The 19452-nt window shown below is 35.2% G+C and overlaps 3 protein-coding genes across 3 annotated transcripts; 2 read left to right on the top strand and 1 right to left on the bottom strand.

The window, feature by feature from the left end:
* Positions 1 to 433: 433 nt before the first annotated feature.
* Positions 434 to 2456, top strand: LOC116030881 (isoleucine N-monooxygenase 1-like). The gene is made up of 2 exons (XM_031273239.1): positions 434 to 1432; positions 1767 to 2456. Exons 1-2 carry the CDS (start codon positions 458 to 460, stop codon positions 2391 to 2393), a joined length of 1602 nt encoding a protein of 533 aa, XP_031129099.1. The 5' UTR covers positions 434 to 457; the 3' UTR covers positions 2394 to 2456.
* A 9510-nt stretch (positions 2457 to 11966) lies between these two features.
* LOC116030459 (isoleucine N-monooxygenase 1-like) lies at positions 11967 to 14053 on the top strand. Its single transcript, XM_031272711.1, has 2 exons — positions 11967 to 13002; positions 13232 to 14053. The coding sequence occupies exons 1-2, from the start codon at positions 12028 to 12030 to the stop codon at positions 13856 to 13858; spliced, it is 1602 nt and encodes a 533-aa protein (XP_031128571.1). The 5' UTR covers positions 11967 to 12027; the 3' UTR covers positions 13859 to 14053.
* A 2824-nt stretch (positions 14054 to 16877) lies between these two features.
* On the bottom strand, positions 16878 to 18970 carry LOC116029508 (phenylalanine N-monooxygenase-like). Its single transcript, XM_031271560.1, has 2 exons — positions 17993 to 18970; positions 16878 to 17699 (listed from the first exon to the last, which is right to left on the bottom strand). The coding sequence occupies exons 1-2, from the start codon at positions 18968 to 18970 to the stop codon at positions 17073 to 17075; spliced, it is 1605 nt and encodes a 534-aa protein (XP_031127420.1). The 3' UTR covers positions 16878 to 17072.
* Between the last annotated feature and the right edge of the window lie 482 nt (positions 18971 to 19452).

Genomic DNA, 19452 nt, shown 5'->3' with positions numbered 1-19452 from the left:
AGAGATGTATCCAATGCCTAACAAATATTAATAAAATAGTATAAATCATATCATCAGATTCAAAGCATACAGATTAATGTTTATTAACGAAACAATCTAATCAAGTTGATTAGACTATTAATTTAGTAACCAAAATCGGATGGTATCAATTATATTAAAGAAAATTTTGGGAATGAGGCTCTTTTTGGAGGGTAAAATTTGAATTTTGATGGTAAGATCAATGGAAAATACTAATTATTCCTAAGTAGCATTAAGCATAAACAAAACAACATACCAACTTGATATTACAAAATTAGAAGGATTCACTTTAAAGAATTGCCAATTGCATTGTCATTTAAAAATTAGAAAATTTTGCTTCCTGCAGTACAAAACCATGATCTATAAAAGGAGATCATGTTTAATACCAGGAATCAACTAACCCATTCACAAAGTTTTAAGCTAAGATTTTTCTACAAGAATGGGGATAATTGATATGCTTATTATTAGCTTCTCATTCTTGTCATCAACCCTTCCTCCAAATGTCGTTATAATTCTGATAATCTCAGTGTTTCTCTCATACAAATGGCTAAGTAACCAAAAAGCTGCTAAGCAATTCCCACTCCCTCCAGGCCCCAAGCCATGGCCTGTAGTGGGATGTTTACCTCAAATGCTTAGAAACAAGCCGGTTTTCCGGTGGATGATTAATCTCATGGAGGAGATGAACACCGAAATCGCCTGCTTCCGCCTTGGGGGAACCAATGTGATTTCAGTAACATCCCCGGAGGTGGCGCGTGAGATACTGAAGAAACAAGACACGGTTTTTGCGTCAAGGCCGGCCTGCGCGTCAGCAGAGCTGATAAGCAGTAATTATTTGATCTCCCTTGTTTCCCCTCTGGGAGACCAGTGGAAGAAAATGAGGAGAGTTCTTACCTCTCATGTGCTCTCGCCCAACAGGCTTAACTGGCTGGGCCACAAGCGGGTCGGGGAAGCCGACCACCTCGTACGTTACATCTACAATCAGTGTAGAAACGCCGCAGGTTGCGGAGTGGTGGATGTGAGGGCGGCGGGGAGACACTTCTGTGGGAATGTGATTAGGCAGATGGTTTTCAGCAAGAGGTTTTTCGGTGCTGGGACGGAAGATGGTGGGCCCGGCGTGGAGGAAGAAGAGCACGTCAACGCAACCTTTGGAGTTCTTGCTTATGTGTATTCTTTTGGGATCTCTGATTACTTACCCTGGCTAAGGATGTTTGATTTGGATTGCCATAGGAAAGCCCTCAAGAAAGCTGTAAAGGGTGTTAGGAAGCACCAAGATCCTGAAGTGGATGCTAGGATTAAGATGTGGAATAATGGGACGAAAACTGAGCAACAAGATATTCTTGATGTTCTGATCAAGCTCAAGGATATTGATGGAAGACCATTACTGACACCTGAAGAGATTAAAGCACAAATTCTTGTAAGTATAATTATACATTCTTTCATATTAGAATTTACTATGGAGGCAGATTGTTTAACCAATCTATGCCTGTGGCAGCTGTATGTCAGCATTATTTTTCAGTGGCGGGATACTAGACTCAATCTTCTGAGTTGCCGCACAACACATTCTATCTGATTTCCAATTGTGATCTCTTTACAATTATTTTGGCTTTATATTTGTAGCTTTTTAGCATTGGATACGGATATTCATTATATACTTTCATATGTATCGCAATACAATTATTTTGGCTATATATTTGTAGTTTTTAGCTTTGGATATTCATGATATATACTTTCATATGTATGTTTTGCAGGAACTAATGATAGGAATTGTGGACAATCCATCAAATGCGGCGGAATGGATATTAGCAGAAATGCTAAATCAACCTGAGATACTACGAAAAGTCATGGAAGAACTAGACAACGTTGTTGGAAGAGAAAGACTAGTACAAGAACATGATCTTCCAAGGCTAAACTACCTTAACGCATGTATAAGGGAAGCGTTTCGCCTTCATCCATTTGGGGATTTTGCTCCTCCACACCTGTGTACTTCCAACACAATTGTTTCCAATTATTTCATACCCAAGGGTAGTCATGTCATAATAAGCCGCCCCGGGCTGGGGCGGAACCCTAAGGTTTGGGAGGAGCCTCTCAAGTTCAAGCCAGAACGCCACCTAAAGAATGACGGGTCTGAAGTGAGCTTTGTTGATCCGGAATTGAGAATTTTATCATTTAGTACTGGAAGACGTGGATGTCCAGGCATTCAACTAGGTTCTTTGGTTAGTAGCATGTTGCTAGCTAGGCTTGTGCAAGGGTTTGATTGGGTGCAGTGTGGAAGAATTGATTTAAGGGAGTCGAAACATAATCTCCTTTTGGCACACCCTCTCCATGCACTTGCAAAACCAAGGTTGCCTCACTACATCTACTCATCCCTGGCATAAATTGTAGGTACTATTTTGGATGAGGAGGGAAACCTGCAACTGCTATACAATAGTGTGTATGGGATAAACCTTATTACTTTGTGTTCTTAGTCGGCAAAGGATTATAAAAAGATAAACCAGTTTAGGTTATTCATAAAACTATATGTACTATTAATAATTAAAGATGATGGATGTGATGCATTTAAACTCTCTAATTGGTTAATTATACTCTTTCATAATATAATATAATATGAATATGCATGTCAAGGTTCTTAAAAAATTTTATAATGGTTTAGTGGAAATATAAATATATATATATAATTCTACTTATTATGTTTTTAACAAGACTAGCTTGCAAGTGGGGTTTTGTTTTTGTACTTATGATTGAAGATGGTGATGATGACATTAAACTAACGCACGTCTACTATCTTCCAAGGTGTATAATTTAATTAACACCAACGTGGGCAAAATAAAATGGACCTCCAAAAGTATAGAAAACTTTAAGAGAAAGAAATGAACTTTATATTCTATTAAACAAAACAAATTTCAATGTATTATAACTTTTGATATTTCTATAGTGAGTATATATTATAATGATAGAGAGGTATTCTAAACATTTGCAATTTTAATTTATCAAATTTAGATAATATATAGAAAAAAGGATGCATATATTTCTAAAGGCTTTGAATTTGAATTTTGAAAATAATATGTTCATTCATAATAGTTGTATTGACATTTCATCATTATCCCTGATGACTTTGAATAAAACTCATCCAATAATGAACATGGCCAAGGTTTTTTGTGAGAGTCAATTCCTTAAAAAAATTAGACAATTTATGGACACAGTTATCGTGACGGGGACAATTTTAGTCCTCCGTCTATTATTCTGTTAGTTGACCGTCTAAATGAGGGATATTTCTGTCAATTCAGCAATAATATATCCATTATCCATTTCATGATGACAGCAACAATGTCAAGCTTTTCAGGTGAAGAGCTCAGAGATTCTTCTTCATCTTTAGTTGGAAGAACGAAAAATAACAACAAACAAGAACCATGTCAGTACCATTGCAACAATCAATCAAAATTCTTAATTTCTCAGAATTGATGAGGCTTACCAGCCACTTCTCGAATGGTCTTGGAGACATGAAACAACCTGCTCAAATCATCATGATCAAGCCCAAGAATTATCCTAATCTGCAAGTTACAGAAGAAACAAATTAAAAGAAAGTTCTTATTCATATTCATATAGATAAAATGCAAATTGAGTTCTAAACTCACCAGAACATCTTGAGGGAAGGATTCCAGAAGAGACTTTTATCATAACTGGGAAACGAAACCTCTCTGCAAGGCTTCTTTGTTTCTGTGTTGGGAATAAAATCATCAAACTGTAAAGCACTTGACAGCACCACCCTCCCAAAGTCATTATCCCCGTCGCCGCTGCACTCGTCGGAAAAAAAAAAAACCCAATTCCAAGATCTGACAGATTACCCTAATCCAATACAATATGACAAAACTCAAACGCCCAAATTGATCAAAACACAACCAAATTCTCATATTTAAATAATTATTTTTATATGACAAGGAAATGTGATCTTTGAATGGATCAATTATTCGAATTCAAGTTCTAAAACAATTTGAATAGTAAAAGGTCTTCACATTGTAAACCCAAATCCTTATTATGTTAAAGGGCCAAAATTAATTTTTTTTTAAAGAAATAAAATCAAACCCAGACAACAAACCAACGACCTTTGGAAATAACAAAAAGAGGGAACAGCTTTAGATAACTCACAGTGATAGGAGAGCGGGTGTTGACCACAAACAAGCCCTTCAGTACCATCCATAGCAATTGTCCTCACCATGTTCTCACCCAAGTGCTGCGCCACCTCAAGCACGACCCTGATTTGGTTGTCGAGCACCTCGAGAGAGGATCGGAGGCAATCCATCATCGAATCTGACGTCCACGAAGGCTCCAATAACTTGGCAGACTTGCCCAATCGATCCGGCACCAGTGAACTCATCGGTGATCTTCCTCGTCGGCTCATTTCTAGACAAAGGCTTGGCTGATGGCTTCTCGGCCGGGGACGCAACAGAGGTAGCGTAACAAACAGCGAGAAAGCTCGCGGGGGAGGCGCCTGGAGCAGGGATAGAATAGAGAGAAGGATGAAATGACGCGATTACCCCTTTTCATACGGCCATCTAACGAAATAATAGACGGAGGACCAAAATTGTCCTCGTCACGATAATTGTGTCTATAAATTGTCTAAATTTTTTATGGAAGACTAAAATTGTCCATGCCACTATAAGTCTAGGACCAAAAAAGGAATTGACTCTTTTTTGTGATATTTCTTTGATTATTGTTAAGGTAAAACCTATATAATTTATGGTACGCTTTTAATAATTCTTAGCTAGGTTGTTAGTGTAATTATTATTATTATTATTGTTGTTGTTGTTATTGTTGTTGTTGTTGTTGTTGTTGTTGTTGTTGTTGTTGTTGTNTTGTTGTTGTTGTTGTTGTTGTTGTTGTTGTTGTTGTTGTTGTGCAACTGTGATTGATTATGGGAGATTAGTGGCCTTAATTACCATTAAGGAGAGGTGATTAATGAGAGTAGGTAGTGCTGGAAGGCAAATTATTGTGTGGACCATGTTCCACACAGTGTTGTGTAAATCATAACAAGAATGTACATTTTTAATATACTAAAATTACATTATTTGTGTATTTAATGTACATCATACAAAATAATGTACTTTCAGTACTCAAATAATATACTTTTCGTGAATAAAATAACGGCAACATGCAATCAGCAACGAATGATCACAAATTGCAGAAATGTTAAACCAACCTGAGATTCTTAAAAGAGCCTTGGAAGAACTAGACAACGTTGTGGGAAGAGAAAAACTACTACAAGAATCTCAACTTTCTAAGCTCAACTACATTAACACATGTTTAAAGGAAGCGTTTCAAGTTCATCCATTATTAGCTTTTGTTCCACCACACTTGTGTTTTTCCGACACAACTATGTCCAATTATTTCATTCTCAAGTCAGGTTTAACTAGGTCTTAATTAGGTCATAGAGGTCTGGCATTGACAAATTTACTATGGATCATGGTCTATGTAGTAATATGGACCATGAAGTATGTATCATTTATATTATACTTCAGTTAGTTTCATTTGACAATATTGCTAATTTGCTATGTTTTTTAATTTCAATTTTCACACACACTAGTTTCATTATAGCAAATACCAAAGTATCATTTTAATTCTACTACAGTTTCATTTAACAATATACATTATTACATGAGCTCAATTTTATTGTTTCATTTTTCACAAATACTATTTTAATTATAATAATGCTGAAGTATTATTTTAATTACAATTCATGTCCACTTGACAATATATGTTATTGTATAACTCTGGATTTTAGTTTTATTTTTCACGCACACTAGTTCCATTATAGCAATATTAAAGTATCATTTTAATTCTATTATATTACAGTTTCATTTGACGATCATGGTCCACATAGTGCTGTGTGGACCATTGTCCGATCCACTGTATAACAATTGATTCCCATTCTTGTGCTTGTCATACAGATTGGTCTCCTATGTCAATTGGATAGTGCAATTGGGTCGCATAAGTAAAAAAAAAAAAAAAGCTTCATTCAAGTTCTTTAAACCAATGAAATTGTTCAATTAAATCCAAATTGACTTGTTTAGCATGTTAAATCTATTTGGTGTTGACAACGTCCTTTTTTTTTTAAAATTCTATTTAATTAATTTATTAAAAATTAAAAATATTATTTATTTTAAAAAAACTCATCGACTGTCTGCACCGAACAGCCGGTGGTTGTCTTCAGATGTCCATAGAAGACGGCCATAGCCGTTGAAGGAAGACGACCATGGCCGTCGAAGGAATCTAGATCTAGAACGAGGGTGACGACCATGGATGCCGCCCTCGTTCCCGACAGCCATGGCTATCTTCCTCCGACGGCCAAAGACAGCCATCGGCGGCTATTCTTTTAATAATATTTTTAATTTTTAATAAATAAATAAAAATTATTTTAAAAAAATAAAATAAAAAGGACATGTGTCAACACCGCATTAATTTAACATGTTAAACAAGTCAATTTGGACTTAATTAAACAATTTTACCATTTTAAGAGACTTGAATGAAACTTTTTTTTTTTTTTTTTTTTACTTAGTGGACCTAATTGCACTATTCAATTGACTTAGAGGGTCAATTTGACCATTTTTTCTTTGCATTAAAATATCTAGCTATTATCTAACAAGAAGTATTCTATTTTGAAGTCTAGCTACTGGCAGTTAAAAAAAAAAAAAAGAAGCTACTGGCAGTTCCTTCCTAGGTTGAGTCTTCACACATTCATTTGTTAATTATCTTAATTTTATCAGATCAATTAATTTAAGAGAGACCTAGCTCTCTTGAGAAGTCAGAAGTCGCACATGTTTGGATTAGATATCTATTCTAACAAACAATGTTTTGAACTCTAGTGTGAGGTAAAAAACAATGTTACGTTTTGACCTTCTTGGACAGTTGGGCGGACATATATATATCTATTCTAACAAACAATGTTTTGAACTCTAGTGTGAGGTAACAAAAAGTTGTTGATTGATTGCACTCTTATTTAGAGTAGCGGTATTTGTATAAAATATTTGCTATTGAATGTTGTAAAATTGTGATCGTTCAATTGTTGAGTATCTTTTTATATTGCCATAATTTCTCTTCTATTGAGATTTGAGTGAATCTTAAATGAAGCATCTTAAACCCCCCAATTTCCCTCATTTTCATAGGAAAAATTGAATTTATGCAAAGGGTGACTCAAATTCACCACCTAGCTCTCGTTGAGGAAATGAATCCTCCAAATACATGCCAATGAATGTGTACATCAAACACTAGCAAGATTCAAACATAAAACCATCACAAACACATGAATCCTAGGTTAGAGTTCTTCCTCTTTTTTTTTTTTTTTTTTTTTTTTTTTTTTTTTTTTTTTTTTTTTTAAAAAAAAAAAAAAANTTTTTTTTTTTTTTTTTTTTACTTAGTGGACCTAATTGCACTATTCAATTGACTTAGAGGGTCAATTTGACCATTTTTTCTTTGCATTAAAATATCTAGCTATTATCTAACAAGAAGTATTCTATTTTGAAGTCTAGCTACTGGCAGTTAAAAAAAAAAAAAAGAAGCTACTGGCAGTTCCTTCCTAGGTTGAGTCTTCACACATTCATTTGTTAATTATCTTAATTTTATCAGATCAATTAATTTAAGAGAGACCTAGCTCTCTTGAGAAGTCAGAAGTCGCACATGTTTGGATTAGATATCTATTCTAACAAACAATGTTTTGAACTCTAGTGTGAGGTAAAAAACAATGTTACGTTTTGACCTTCTTGGACAGTTGGGCGGACATATATATATCTATTCTAACAAACAATGTTTTGAACTCTAGTGTGAGGTAACAAAAAGTTGTTGATTGATTGCACTCTTATTTAGAGTAGCGGTATTTGTATAAAATATTTGCTATTGAATGTTGTAAAATTGTGATCGTTCAATTGTTGAGTATCTTTTTATATTGCCATAATTTCTCTTCTATTGAGATTTGAGTGAATCTTAAATGAAGCATCTTAAACCCCCCAATTTCCCTCATTTTCATAGGAAAAATTGAATTTATGCAAAGGGTGACTCAAATTCACCACCTAGCTCTCGTTGAGGAAATGAATCCTCCAAATACATGCCAATGAATGTGTACATCAAACACTAGCAAGATTCAAACATAAAACCATCACAAACACATGAATCCTAGGTTAGAGTTCTTCCTCTTTTTTTTTTTTTTTTTTTTTTTTTTTTTGCAATAATCACAAATTAAGCATCAAGATAATACAACCCTAATTCAAGTCCAAAAACTAATTACTCATAATTAAATAGCATAAAGAACACAAAAACACAAGTGATAAACATAAATCTTGCAAAAGAAAGAGATAAAGAAAAGAAAGCTTTGCTATTGAAATGGGTGGTAAAATCTTGAAATCTAAGTTAGATTACAAGCTTCAAATATGTTTAGGAACTTAAATCTAAGCCTAATCTAACCTAAAAATATGAAAGAAAGTGAAAGAAAATGACTAGGGTTTGAATGGGGTCGAAAACCGAGTAGAAATGTTGAAATTGTGCTTAAATAGTGAACAAGGGATCAATGACATGGCAACCTTGCTACATGTCCGTGTAGGTGGCCGTTTCCAAGATCACTAGAAATGATATAATAAATTGTAAATCAGCCAAAAACACATGACCACCTACATGGCCTTGTACCTCTTGCAAGTAAAATCTGTGTCACTGCTTTGACTTCTAGCCGACTTTTTCACCCCAAAACTACTTCATTGGCCTTTGTGGTATTCAACAAAGTTGTAGCCCTTCAAGTTTCCTTTCCAATGGCGCAAGAATCACCTTATTTTCACATTCTTAGGCCGAGATATGGTCAAATAACCAAACAGTGGTAGATTTGGACGAAATCTATAAGTTTCGAACATCAACTTTAAGGACGATTTTGACCCTCTTGGCTTCCTTTTTACGCTTTAATGTCTTCATAAGAGTTGTAGAATTTTGAGTATTATTTTCAATGACACATGAATCACTTAATTTGGATATTTCTAGGCTGAGATATCGTCCAAATACCTAACAGTGGTCGAAATGAGCGAAAATTGCAACGTCTTGATCTTTTGCTATTCTTTCGTTTTGGTTTGCCTAAATGACCAAGACTATTGGAAAAATCACTCTTTGGCTCCCTTATAAGTGTTGCATCCATCTTCATAGCTTAATATTTGGCCTCTATTTGACTCAAATGCCTACCAAAATACATGAAAATGCTCATCTTTGCTTCTAATGCTTTCTAACTTATACTCCTTGCAAAATAACACGAATAAACACTAATTCTCATGAAAATTTAAATTATTAGCAAACAAAATGATCTAATAAAAAGGGAGGAAAATATAGACAAATAAACAATTATTAGAATTGTTCACAATTATTCAAAATTTAAAATTCCATAATGCAAATTAAAAATGGTTCAATTTTTCAAGATACAATGGAGGGTTCATTTTCAGATTTAATTTGCAACACATCCGATCCCTCCCTCTCTCTCTTTGCATGCGAGAGAGAACCTCTATGTTATATAATTCATACTACTCAAATAGTGGAACTATATATTGCAAACCAACATTTATTTTCCAATTTGAGACAAAGGTTATTTAAAACTAAAAGTATCCCCGACCAACTCTATCCCCCCTCCCCTCTCTGCATGCTAGAGAGAACGTCTATGTTATATAATTCATACTTATCAAAAAGTGAAATTGTATATATATACTACTGCAAATCCACATTTATTTTTCAATTTGGGACAAAGGTTATTTAAAAGCCTCCTCAACTCTATTTTTCTCAACTCAAATGGGCATATTTTGAAAATCAATTTATCAATTACGACCTATTATCCATTTTATGTGTATAATATATTGAATTAAACATCTCACTTAAAAATCCCAAATCTACGTTAACCCAACTCAAATTGAAAGTAGACTATATTATTGAAAATTATACTTCAAAATGAAAACTTTAAATAGCAATGCTAACTAGCTACTTTTTCTCAAGACAAATCAACATCTCATGTTTTAATGCATGCACCAGAGAAAGTCGGCAAACTTCTTGTGGACAAGGGAAGCTGTACGTGAAAGTGTATCGTACGTGTCATGCATAATATATAAAGTAATGGGCATGAAAGAGTATGGTGTCACATATACTGTTATGTTATGACTGTTATAAATGTCCTATACTGTTATAATAGGACTTTTGTGATAATATGTGGTTGATGTTATATATTTGGAATCTAATGAAAGCTAAGAGAATTAGCATTCCTCCTGTCACATGCAAACATGTTAGCAATAAATAAACGTGTTCAATATTTATTTCGACTTCTTGGACGACACTAGAAATGGTTAGGATTAGGAATAAAAGTGGAAAGATTTTGATGACCTACTATACAATTAATTTAAGTTAATAATGTAGGACCCTCAAAATTTCTTTTCTAAAAGTATTCTCAAATTGTCCAAACAGCAAAGAAATTAAAAATAGTAAAGGAGAAACAAAGAAGGATTTTCACAAATAGTAAGCTATATTGATAGAAAGACATCCATACAGTAAGCAATAATAATGCAAGACTTAAGGTAAGGGAAGTATAATTCAAGCTAACCTTTGAGCGTTACACAAAAAAACTTTAAATTCATTCTCTCATCATAATAAATTTGGTATATGTCCCTACTAACTATCAATCTAGATGAGATTTTAAATCTAGAACAAGAAATAACAACAAACTTCTTAAATCATGACTCTCAACAAATCTAATATAAACAGGAGTTCATCTACTATATTGCATATTATCATTATATTTCTGATAATGCCATCCTAATATCCTCTTGATCAAAGACTCATGTTCCCAACACCCCTTCATTACTCTAGCTTGCAGCAGAATTAGGCACAAGTTGGAAGTTGAGAAGTGGTTGCCTAGTATCGTCCTAAGAATATGAATTTTTTAAAGCAATTTAATATATATATGGTTTCTTAAAGAAAAAGTGTCAGACTCAGCTTATAGGCAAACATTTTTGGACAATATAAGCACTTTTCTTTAGTGATTAAACCCTCATTCTTTATGATGTTCACAAAGTACGCGATAACATACTAGATATCTGGTTTCAACATCTTTCTTTTTCTTTGCAAGAGCAATTGGAGGTGGAGGAAGTATAGATTGTTGAGATGTATTTCTCTCTACAGCTTGGGCTTCCATCTCATGTTCCTCATTTTTTGACAATAGAGAAGGTTGACTTCCAAACACACTAATATTAATATATCGAGTCATTTTCATTTTTGATCTTACTGTTATTGGAGCATTGCCAATTTTAGTACACTTCATTAATTTTTGTCACATTGCGGCCAATCTTATTTAGTCTTTGCCACTTTTAGTCCACTGTTAAAATTTTCGTCAAATAACCGTCCAAAACAGGGGTATTTTGGTATTTTCATGCTTTGATCATCTCCTTTACCATTTGCAGTGGTTTTCCTTGCACATTTTCATCCAATAAAGAGGTCCGGCGAAAGCCATGGCTTTGTAATGTGGCTCACATGGCTTTCGCCGGACCTCTTCATTGTATGAAAATGTGTAAGAAAAACCACTGCAAATGGTCAAGAAGATAACCAAAGCATGAAAAGACTAAAAATACCCTTGTTTTGGACGGTCATCTGACGAAAATTTTAACGGTGGACTAAAAGTGGCAAGGACTAAATAATACTGGCCTGTGACAAAAATTAATGAAGTAGACTAAAATTGGCAATACCCCAATAACATGATCAAAAATGAAAATGACTCTTAATATATCAGAACTAGCTTGGAGACCGTGCATATATAAAACGTGTACAATGCCAATATATTGTACTATATTTTGCACTATATAGTCCATGCACATAAAGCAGTGGACATGAAAGCTTATCGTGTACAAAATTTTTCTTCCTGTACAAAATCATGATCTATAAAAGGAGATCATGCTTAGTACAAGGAGTCACTAACCCGTTCAGAAAGTTTTAAGCTAAGATTTGGTACAATAAGCTAGAATGGGGATAATTGATATGCTTTTTATTAGCTTATCATTCTTGTCATCAATCCTTCCTCCAAATGTCCTTACAATTCTGATAATTTCAGTGTTTCTCTCATACAAATGGCTAAGTAACCAAAAAGCTGCTAAGCAATTCCCACTCCCTCCAGGCCCCAAGCCATGGCCTGTAGTGGGATGCTTCCCTCAAATGCTTAGAAACAAGCCGGTTTTCCGGTGGATTCTCAGTCTCATGGAAGAGATGAACACCGAAATCGCTTGCTTCCGCCTTGGGGTAACCAATGTGATTTCAGTAACATCCCCGGAGGTGGCGCGTGAGATACTGAAGAAACAAGACTCGGTTTTTGCGTCAAGGCCGGCCTGCGCGTCAGCAGAGCTGATAAGCAGTAATTATTTGATCTCCTTCGTTTCCCCTCTGGGCGACCAGTGGAAGAAAATGAGGAGAGTCATTACCTCTCACGTGGTCTCGCCCAACACGCTTAACTGGCTGGCCCACAAGCGAGCCGCGGAAGCCGACCACCTCGTACGTTACATCTACAATCAGTGTAGAAACGCCGCAGGTTGCGGAGTAGTGGATGTGAGGGCGGCGGCGAGACACTTCTGTGGGAATATGGTTAGGCAGATGGTGTTCAGCAAGAGGTTTTTTGGTGCTGGGACGGAAGACGGCGGGCCCGGCGTGGAGGAAGAAGAGCACGTCAATGCAACCTTTGGAGTTCTTGCTTATGTGTATTCTTTTGGGATCTCTGATTACTTACCCTGGCTAAGGATGTTTGATTTGGATGGCCATAGGAAAGCCCTCAAGAAAGCTGTAAAGGGTGTTAGGAAGCACCAAGATCCTGAAGTGGATGCTAGGATTAAGATGTGGAATAATGGGATAAAAACTGAGCAACAAGATATTCTTGACGTTCTTATCAATCTCAAGGATATTGATGGAAGACCATTATTGACATCTGAAGAGATTAAAGCAGAGATTCTTGTAAGTATAATCATACATTCTTCACGATCAGGATTTACTACTAAGCCAAATAAAAGTCAGTGCCACTTTTCAATGGTAGGATATGATGCTGAATGACTCTCTGAGCATCTGTCCAATGCATTCTTTTTTATTTCCACTATTGATCACTCTACAATTATTTTGGCTTTATATTTGTAGCTTTTTAGCTTTGGATATTAATGATATATACTTTCATATGTATGTTTTGCAGGAACTAATGATAGGAACTTTGGACAATCCATCAAATGCGGTAGAATGGGTATTAGCAGAAATGCTAAGCCAACCTGAGATACTCCGAAAAGTCACAGAAGAACTACACAACGTTGTCGGAAGAGAAAGACTAGTACAAGAATCTGATCTTCCAAGATTAAACTACCTCAACGCATGTATAAGGGAAACGTTTCGCCTTCATCCATTTGGGGATTTTGTTCCTCCACACCTGTGTACTTCGGATACAACTGTTTCCAATTATTTTATACCCAAGGGTAGTCATGTCATAATAAGTCGCCCCGGGCTGGGGCGGAACCCTAGGGTCTGGGAAGAGCCTCTCAAGTTCAAGCCAGAGCGCCATCTAAAGAATGACGGGCTTGAAGTGAGCTTTGTTGACCCGGAGTTGAGGATTTTATCATTTAGTACTGGAAGACGAGGATGTCCTGGCATTCAACTAGGTTCTTTGGTTAGTAGCATGTTGTTGGCTAGGCTTGTGCAAGGATTTGATTGGGTGCAGTGTGGAAGAATTGAGTTAAGGGAGTCGAAACATAATCTCCTTCTAGCACACCCTCTCCATGCACTTGCAAAACCAAGGTTGCCTCACTACATCTACTCATCCCTGGCATAAATTATACCTACTATTTTGGGTGCGGAGGGAAACTTGTAACCACTATCTTATGGTGTGCACGTGATAAATCTCACTTTGTGTTCTTAGTCGACAAAGGGTCACAACGAGAACGTTACCCATAAAACTATATGTACTATATATTACTCCCTCGGTCTCATTTTACCTGTTCTATTTACTATTCGTTGGTCAAACCAACTCTTCCTTCTTTGCTTATTTTCTTTTGTAATTTGTTATTATTTTTAAATTTAATTTTTTGTGTTTAATAGTACTTGTAATGTAGTTTCTAAATATATAAATTATATATATTAATGCTAAACTTAATAATATGAAAAGTTGGATTAAAAATTACTGCAGTCAAGCCTCGTTAAACGAACCAGACAACCATTTTGGGACGGAGGTAGTAATAATTAAAGATGATCAACTTTACCTCTAATTTGTTATACTCTTTCGTAATATGAATACGTATGTCATGGTTACACACAAAAACTGTATTATTTATGACAAAATTACAAAGTGTCACAAAAAATTTATAACTAAATGTTCTTGTAGTGTCAGGCAATAAATAATATTCACATCATCAACACAAACTGAGATCATAAATAGATAACTCCATTAGCAACTCTTTCATGAACATAATGACACATTTATATTTACTGATAATTCTACTTCAGGAGAAAATTACTCAGTCAATTACTTATACTTAAGTAAAGCCTTTGAATTTAAAACATTAGTATCTAACGACCCATAAGTATGCAGTCATGACGTTCATCAACTGCATATCTAAAATTTATTATTCTGTTAATGATATTATGTAGCGAAACTTAATGCTATCTATTATGGTCAAATAGGCCCATGTACTACCATTGATTGTTCATCTAGCACCATGAACTAAAATATGGTCCATCTAGGCCATTATACTCTTAATAATTTTTCATCTAGCATTTTTAGCCCATTTCTAACAAGTTACCCATCTAATTTGATGACATGGAAAAATAAAATTAGAAAAAATGATGACATGTTATTTATGTGGATGTTTTGGATGATTTCTACCCTATTTCATTAATGAAAAAAATAATTTCTTGCAATGAAATAGGGTAGAAATCAAAATTGCTATATAAAGTTTTAAGAATTAATATCACTTTTGGTCCCACGACTTTTGAGTTTAATCAATTTTGGTGCACAACTTTAAATTTTTTCAATTTTGGTCCCTAACTTTATAATTTTTATCAGTTTTGGTCCTTCCGGCCAAATTGACGGTGAAATGTTGTCGAATTTTATATTTTAAGGGTAAAATCATCATCTCAATGAAACGTCTTCATTATCTAAACAAAATCACTGTAAAATCATATTTATAGGTGTTCTATCGGCGCAAATAATGGAGAAGACAGACAGAAACTAGATAGAGATCTATGAGATTTATAGCATCGACGATTGACATATCCTTATTTTTCTTTTAATATGATTTTTCTTTTGTTTAGATATTGAAGATCTTTTTTTGGGATAATGATTTTGTCCTTAAAATATAAAATTCTGCAGCATTTTGCCATCAATTTGGCTGGAAGGACCAAAACTGATAAAAATAACAAAGTTAGGTACCAAAATTGAAAAAATTTAAAGTTGTGCACCAAAAGTGATAAGACTTCAAAAGTCGTGGGACCAAAAATGATATTAGTTCAAGTTTTAACTACAGTGTATGTATAGCGGGGTATTCACTATCGTTCGGCAATGAGATTTCATGGAAATCGATATATGAAAATTAAATTATTTTTATAATAACTTAAGATATTGTATTGGGTAAATTTTATTTTATTTTAAAAATAAATTAATATTTTTGGATTTTTGGATAATTGAATAACTTAAGATATTGTATTTTTGGATGATTTCCTGCAATGAAATAGGGCAGAGATCAAAGTTGCTATATAAAGTTTCAACTACAGTGTACTGTGTATGTATAGCGGGCTATTCAATGTCGTTCAACAATGAGATTCCATTAAAATCGATATATGAAAATTAAATTATTTTTTAAAAAATAATAAAATTTACCCAATACAATATCTTAAGTTATTATATTTAATTTTCATATATCGATTTTGATGGAATTTCATTGCCGAATTGAATACCCCACTATATATACACAGTAGTGCAGTACACTGTAGTTAAAACATTATATAACAACTTTGATTTGTACCATATTTCTTTGCAAGAAATCATTTTCTTCATTAATGAAATAGGGTAAAATCATCCAAAACATCCACATAAATAACATGTCATCATTTTTTCTAATTTTATTTTTCCATGTCATCAAATTAGATGGGTAACTTGTTAGAAATAGGCTAAAAATGCTAGATGAAAAATTATTAAGAGTATAATGACCTAGATGGACCATATTTTAGTTCATGGTGCTAGATGAACAATCAATAATAGTACATGGGCCTATTTGACCCTTTTGCCGTTATTTATTTATAAAGGTATTTGATGTGGTTATTGATTATTTTGCATTTAGAAAAGCATCTAAATTTTTTTCATTATTATATTATTGTGTATGTAATATTGTTCAAAACTTCTTAATCTTATTTCAAGTTATGTAATTTAAATTTTAATTACGAAAATATATGTTAACTTCAAGTAAGGCTTTTTTTAAACATGCTCCAAGCGCATAAAATGATAGGACCGGCCCCATGATCATAACCCAAACAATAAACAATTTAACTCATTATCAAAAATGGAAACTAGAAATTGAAGTGGGAAACTAGAAATTAGGATGTGACATAAGTTGGAAATTTATGTATTTAAAAAATGGAAACTAGAAATTGACATTAAAATAAAATATTCATGAGAATCTTTATAACAAGGAGTGGTACGGTCACGTGTTATAATAAAAGTCCAAAGAACGAGCTGCAATTTGTGATCATTTCTTGCTTACTTGCATGCTGCCGTTATTTTTCAATCGAAACAGTCTAGGAGGAAGTAGAAGAAGCCTTGCCTTTCCAACAACAACAACAACAATAATAATAAGAAGTTGGAAGTTTACATGAATCTCATCCATCATCTTTAATTATTAATAGTACATATAGTTTTACAGGCAATTTAGACAACTGATTTATCTCTTTGTGGTTTTTGTCGACTAAGAACACAAAGTGAAGTTTATTTCGTACATTACATCATTGAATAGTGGTGACAAGTTTTTCTTCTCACCCAAAATAGTAGGTATAATTTATGCCAGGGATGAGTAGATGTAGTGAGGCAACCTTGGTTTTGCAAGTGCATGGAGAGGGTGTGCCAGAAGGAGATTATGTTTCGACTCCCTTAACTCAATTCTTCCACACTGCACCCAATCAAAACTTTGCACAAGCCTAGCCAGCAACATGCTACTAACCAAAGAACCTAGTTGAATGCCCGGACATCCTCGTCTTCCAGTACCAAACGATAAAATCCTCAACTCCGGGTCAACAAAGTTCACTTCAGACCCGTCATTCTTCAAGTGGCGTTCTGGCTTGAACTTGAGAGGCTCCTCCCAGACCCTAGGGTTCCGCCCCAGCCCGGGGCGGCTTATTAAGACATGACTACCCTTGGGTATGAAATAATTGGAAATAGTTGTGTCGGAAGTACACAGGTGTGGAGGAGCAAAATCCGCAAATGGATGAAGGCGAAATGCTTCCCTTATACATCCGTTGAGGTAGTTTAGCATTGGAAGATCAGATTCTTGTACTAGTCTTTCTCTTCCGACAACGTTGTCTAGTTCTTCCGTGGCTTTTCGGAGCATCTCAGGTTGGTTTAGCATTTCTGCTAATACCCATTCCGCCGCATTTGATGGATTGTCCACAATTCCTATCATTAGTTCCTGCAAAACATAAATATGAACATATATATATATATATATATCCAAAGCTAAAAAGCTACAAATATAAAGCCAAAATAATTGTAAATTAAAGCTATCACAATTGGAAATCAGAAAGAATGCATTGGACAGATGCTCAGAAAGTCGAGTCCAACATCCTACCATTGAAAAGTGGCATTCTTTACTTCTTACTACCCAAATATATGAAAATAAAATTATGCTTTCCTTACCAACTATAACTTTTATTTGGCCTAGCAGTAAATCCTGATCATGAAAAAATGTATGATTATACTTACAAGAATTTGTGCTTTAATCTCTTCAGATGTCAATAATGATCTTCCATCAATATCCTTGAGATTGATAAGAACGTCAAGAATATCTTGTTGCTCAGTTTTTGTCCCATTATTCCACATCTTAATCCTAACATCCACTTCAGGATCTTGGTGCTTCCTAACACCCTTTACAGCCTTCTTGAGGGCTTTCCTTTGGCCATCCAAATCAAACATACTTAGCCAGGGTAAATAATCCCATATCCCAAAAGAATACACATAAGCAAGAACTCCAAAAGTGGAATCGATGTGCTCTTCTTCCTCCACGCCGGGCCCACCGTCTTCCGTACCAGCACCGAAAAACCTCTTGCTGAAAACCATCTGCCTAATCACATTCCCTAAGAAGTGTCTCCCCGCCGCCCTCACATCCACTACTCCGCAACCTGCGGCGTTTCTACACTTATCGTAGATGTAACGTACGAGGTGGTCGGCTTCCACGGCCCGCTTGTGACCCAGCCAGTTAAGCGTGTTGCGCGAGAGCACATGAGAGGTAAGAACTCTCCTCATTTTCTTCCACTGGTCCCCCGGAGGGGAAACGAGGGTGATCAAATAATTACTGCTTATCAGCTCTGCTGACGCGCAGGCCGGCCTTGACGCAAAAACCGTGTCTTGTTTCTTCAGTATCTCACGCGCCACCTCCGGGGATGTTACTGAAATCACATTGGTTCCCCCAAGGCGGAAGCAAGCGATTTCGGTGTTCATCTCCTCCATGAGACTGAGAATCCACCGGAAAACCGGCTTGTTTCTAAGCATTTGAGGGAAGCATCCCACTACAGGCCATGGCTTGGGGCCTGGAGGGAGGGGGAATTGCTTAGCAGCTTTTTGATTACTTAGCCATTTGTATGAGAGAAACACGGATGAGATTATCAGAATTATTATGACATTTGGAGGAAGGATTGATGACAAGAATGATAAGCTAATAATAAGCGTATCAATTATCCCCATTCTAGCTTGTATATATCAAATCTTAGCTTAAAACTTTCTGGGCATGAACGGGGTAGTTGATTCCTTGTGCTAAGCATGATCTCCTTTTATAGATCATGATTTTTTAGAGGAAGTAAAATTTTGTACACGATAGACTTTCATGTTCATCACGTACTCTATGCACAGACTATTCGCATTATACACGTTTTCAACTGAGGCGAGTGCACCTTGATTCGCAATAGTTTGTAGGGATTTGGTGCACTGAACAACGGCCTCGACCCTTGGGCAACATGGAAGTTTTTACGTACAGCTTCCCTTGTCCACGAGAAGTTTGTCGACCTTTTCTCGTGAAATTACAGGGCTTTTGTTGAGAGAAAGGAATTAGGGTGGAAAAGAATTGAAATTCGGTGAAATTGCAATTCAATGAATAAAGTAGGAATTGAAATTATAGTGTTTGATATGCAAAAATAGGAGTATAGGGAATTGAAAGGTAAGAAGTCATA

This window comes from Ipomoea triloba, chromosome 9, assembly GCF_003576645.1.
Source record: "Ipomoea triloba cultivar NCNSP0323 chromosome 9, ASM357664v1".
NCBI lineage: Eukaryota > Viridiplantae > Streptophyta > Magnoliopsida > Solanales > Convolvulaceae > Ipomoea > Ipomoea triloba.
The sequence above is the reverse complement of the archived record's forward strand: the minus strand, read 5'-3'. Positions and strand labels throughout refer to the sequence as shown.